We start from the raw sequence: 4,945 nt of genomic DNA, 5'->3' as shown, positions 1-4,945 counted from the left end.
TTCCTCTAGACCTCCTGCCTGGCAGTTCCAACCTCAGCATCCTTCTACCGATATATTCACAATCTCTCCTCTGAACATGTCCAAACCACCTCAATCTGGCCTCTCTGACTTTATCTCCAAAACATCTAACGTGGGTTGTCCCTCTGATGAACTCATTCTTAATCCTATCCCTCCTTGTCACTCCCAAAGAGAACCTCAACATCTTCAGCTCTGCTACCTCCAACTCTGCCTCCTGTCTTTTCTTCAGCGCCACTGTCTCTAAGCCATAGAGCATCGCTGGTCTCACCACTGTCCTGTACACCTTTCCTTTCATTCTCGCTGATACTCTTTTATCGCACAACACACCTGACACTTTTCTCCACCCATTCCAACCTGCCTGTACCCGCCTCTTCACCTCCTTTCCACACTCTCCGTTGCTCTGGACCGTTGACCCCAAGTACTTAAAATCCTGCACCTTCTTTACCTCTGCTCCCTGTAGCCTCACCGATCCTCCTGGGTCCCTCTCATTTACACACATGTATTCCGTCTTGCTGCGGCTAACCTTCATTCCTCTGCTTTCCAGAGCATACCTCCACCTCTCCAAATTTTCCTCCACCTGTTCCCTGCTCTCGCTACAGAGCACAATGTCATCTGCAAACATCATAGTCCATGGGGACTCCTGTCTTACCTCATCGGTCATCCTGTCCATCACCAGAGCAAACAAAAGGGGGCTTAGAGCCGATCCTTGATGCAGACCCACCTCCACCTTGAACTCTTCTGTCACACCTACAGCACATCTTACCACTGTCTCACAGCTCTCATACATGTCCTGCACCACTCTAACATACTTCTCTGCCACTCCAGACTTCCTCATACAATACCACAGCTCCTCTCTTGGCACCCTGTCATACGCTTTCTCTAAATCTAAAAAGACACAATGCAACTCCCTGTTACCTTCTCTGTACTTCTCCGCCAGCATCCTCAAAGCAAATACTGCATCTGATGTACTCTTTCTAGGCATAAAACCATATTGCTGCTCACAAATGCTCACCTCTGCCCTTAACCTAGCTTCCACTACTCTTTCCCACAGCTTCATTGTCTGGCTCATTAGCTTTATACCTCTATAATTGCCACAGCTTTGCACATCTCCCTTGTTCTTAAAAATTGGCACCAATACACTTCTCCTCCAAACATGTACTCACGTGACACTATTTAAAATCTCCAGTCTTTCACAATATTTAAAACACCAAAACAAAGTTTATTCATTAATTATATTAGGCATTTTAGTGTAAATATTTTTATTCTTTTTATGTTAAATCCACATTTGCATGTTTATGTTAAAGCAAGGAACTGAAAAAATATTTAGCTTGAAAGAATAAAACAATTATATTAATGTATTGAATCAGTTTCACACAAAATCCAATAAACCGTTTCTGTATGTAATAATTATTTTTGTTACATTATGATAACTACTGTATGTTCTTGTCTAATGTTCACTACATACTGTAGGTGAATTAAATTTTTAATTAACGAACATGAACATTTTAAATGACAGAAATGAAAGGGATTCCTGTGATATTTAGTTTAGTCTTTGTGCTGTCACTCAAATTGGGAAGGCGTGCTTTATTTCTAGTGTATAAAAGCACCAGAGATTCCTGTTTTATTTAAAATTTTGCATTCGTTATAAAATGCTGTATTCATGAACCTGACAGAGCTTAATCACTCTGATCGCTGTGAGCATTTCTCCTGTCCAGAGAGATCCGTATCTCCTGCAGTTTATATCTTACTGTATGTGTGTTCAGCTGCTGTGGTTCTGCTAACAGTGTGTGGAAATATGCTAATCATCATCTCTGTTTTTCTTTTCAAGCAGCTTCACACACCAAGCAACATGCTTGTGCTCTCCTTGGCTGTGTCGGACTTCCTTGTTGGTATTTTTGTATTGCCACTAATGTTAATCTGGACTATTGAGTCATGCTGGATTTTTGCAAGAGATTTGTGCACAATCTACTGGTTAGCTAATAGTCTTCTTACAATATCAATCTATACTATTGCTCAAATCGCTGTGGATCGCTATTTGGCTCTCTCAAACCCTTTTCTCTACATGAACATTGTCTCTGTGAGAATCACTTGTGTTGCTGTTGTTTTAAACTGGTCTGCAGTGGTGGCATATATCTCAGCAGTCCTATATCTCAATAGAAACTTCACAAGTTCTGTATTGTGTCCCGGGGAGTGTGTTCTCCGTATGACTATGGTTTGGACCATAATTGATCTTGTATTTTCCTTTATATTTCCGCTTTCTGTCATAATCATATTGTATACTCGAGTTTTTGTGATTGCTAAGAAACATGCCACTGCTATCAGAGAGCTTAATAATCACACACGGCCTAAAACACAGAAAATCAACTCACACTCAATGAAATCTGAGAGAAAAGCAGCTAAAGTCCTCGGCATTTTAGTGTCTGTGTTTTTGGCCTGTTTACTCCCATATTGTATTTACAGTTTATTCGGAAATCTTATAGAATTTCAGTCAGTATCTTTTCAGTTTTTTTTAATTATGGTTTATCTTAACTCCACAATTAATCCATTTATTTATGCTTTGTTTTACCCGTGGTTTAGGAGGTGCATTAAATTAATCCTAACTCTGCGAATATTTCAAATTGACTCTACATTAATCAATGTTCTTTCATGATATTTTTTTTTATTATATTAAAGTGCCTTAAGTTAAATAAGTTATTTAATTTTTTTGCTGAAAAAAGTATGGTAAAATCTATATATTATAAAAAAATGTTTTTTTATTTATCTATATTTTATATAGGGCTTATGAAAAGCCTTTAATAAATTGCAATTTTTTTAACTGAAAGTTGCCTCAATTCATGTTCTTTCATTAGTAAACATTTTTTGACTTTGTGATATGTCAAAATATTGCTTATCTGAGCCAAACGCTTCAGGTTGACTTTAATAATGTAACCTTAAACACGTATTTAAAAGTTTAGTGTTTTATTGCCACATGCACAGTAAAGGAACATGTTCCCTTCATACCCATACAAAAAATGCCCCCCAAATAAGTGTCACAAAATCAAAGATAATAATAAAATAAAATGAAATAAATATAGGTACACAAAAAACAGATAAAGAAATATTAAACACTGCTTTTAAAACCAGAATAAAAGGATATGTTAATGTATATTCTGTAAACCGTGTGTAAATTCTGGCAAAGTGTGGCATTTCACACATTGCCGCAAATAGAGCGCTTATTTAACAGGTATCAATGTGTGTTTGTTATATTTCTGGGAAAGAGAAATCTCTTATAAATCTCTCACATCGGCGCGCGCGTTCATCTGACTTTTAGTCTAACCACGGCAAAGTGAAAGAGTGCAAGTGCGCGCCGTGGGTTCACGCGAACATTTTACATTCACTAAAAGCCTTATTCATAAACACATTTCGGGCATTCACACACATGCATTGTGCTATGTTGTTGGTACACACTTTTACTTTTTCCCTTCTAATCTCCCCTTTAATCAAAATGCCCCTAATATGAGCCGACTCGAGCAGCTTTGTTTCATAAAGAGATGCGACATATACTTTTTTAAACACTGCATTTTTTTTAAAAGAGAAAGCTCGCGCGATGTAAGCAGGTTTAATTATTGATAATTAAATAATAATTAAATGGTGGTCATAAACAGAAAAAAAAAACAATATTATTTTACTTTTGATCAATATTATCATGTTATCGAATGATTATTTGAAACTGAAGCCCTTCGTCATGCCACGAGTCATTTTATCATACAAAGATCATTAAGTTGTGCTCAGACCACTAAGCATCTGTGGATTCAAAAATTTACATTTTTACCGTTTTTTAATCACTGGAATGGAAGAGATAGAAAGTTCCCTTATCATAACACACCTTGGATTGTTTTTAATCGCTCGATACACAGCCATCTAAAATAAAGAGGCTCACATCGGTGTGCGTTTCGTACAGCGCCGCAAAGACAGCGCTTATTTAACACAACTAAATGTGTGTTTGTTAGATTTCTGGGAAAGAGAAATCTTTTATAAATCTCTCATATCGGCGCGCGCGTTCATCTGACTTTAGATCAAAACTTTGCAAAGTGAAAGAGCGCACTCTTGCACCGCGGGTTCATGCGAACGTTTTACATTCACTAAAAGGCTTATTCACAACCACATTTCAGCCATTTACACACATGCATTGTGCTATTTTGTTGGTACACACTTTCACTTTTCATCTCCCCTTTGATCAAAATGCTCCCGATATGAGCCGACACGAGCAGCTTTGTTTTAGTCAGAATATTCCACTATCATAAATGTTCCTTTGCGCCACCTGGCGGTCATTTCACAAATTACTTTGAATTGCGACTGATTTATTTTGGCTGTTGACGTTTGCCGCGACAAAGTGCGCGGCAGTCATAGACATTCCCCTTGAGTAACCACTGTAATGTATTTAAAGCTTTAACTAACCATACAAAATGATTGTAAAATATGTGAAATTTAAAAACAGTTGTATTAACAAAATAGAAGCTTAATCAACTTGGAACTATCAAAACAAAACACATGCATTCAAACATGCAATTGTCAAAACTATCCTTTAATCTTTTTGTTGTATAACTAAAAGGGCGAGCCAGAGAGAAAACACTGACATCTTCTTGAGATGTAAAGTGACAGATCACTTTACTGTCAACAAACCTGAGTGATCAATGAGAGTGGGGAAGACAAAATCTAAACATACCAGTTCACCATAATAATTTAAGTCCATGAGTCCCCCAGAATCGCTCAGATCTGATCGTACATGATATATGGTATATAACCACACCATACACTCTAACCTGAGTCTGGTAGGCAAATTATAGTGGGTCTAGGGAGGGTTTTACCTATGAAAAGAAAAGTATCTTGCATATATGTTTATATTATATATTTATATATTTATTAAGTATATATACACACACACACA

The 4,945-nt window shown here is 37.2% G+C and overlaps 1 protein-coding gene across 1 annotated transcript; it reads left to right on the top strand.

The window, feature by feature from the left end:
- Positions 1 to 1,678: 1,678 nt before the first annotated feature.
- Positions 1,679 to 2,668, top strand: LOC128516500 (trace amine-associated receptor 13c-like). Its single transcript, XM_053490558.1, has one exon. The coding sequence runs from the start codon at positions 1,679 to 1,681 to the stop codon at positions 2,666 to 2,668; it is 990 nt and encodes a 329-aa protein (XP_053346533.1).
- Positions 2,669 to 4,945: the final 2,277 nt, after the last annotated feature.

This window comes from Clarias gariepinus, chromosome 2, assembly GCF_024256425.1.
Source record: "Clarias gariepinus isolate MV-2021 ecotype Netherlands chromosome 2, CGAR_prim_01v2, whole genome shotgun sequence".
Lineage (NCBI taxonomy): Eukaryota > Metazoa > Chordata > Actinopteri > Siluriformes > Clariidae > Clarias > Clarias gariepinus.
Note: the sequence above shows the minus strand (reverse complement) of the source record. Positions and strands in the feature narration are given on the sequence as shown.

What these genes read in the sequence shown, in the direction of transcription:
- LOC128516500 (XM_053490558.1), top strand. Translation starts at nt 1,679, where the DNA reads ATGAACCTGACAGAGCTTAATCACTCTGATCGCTGTGAGCATTTCTCC.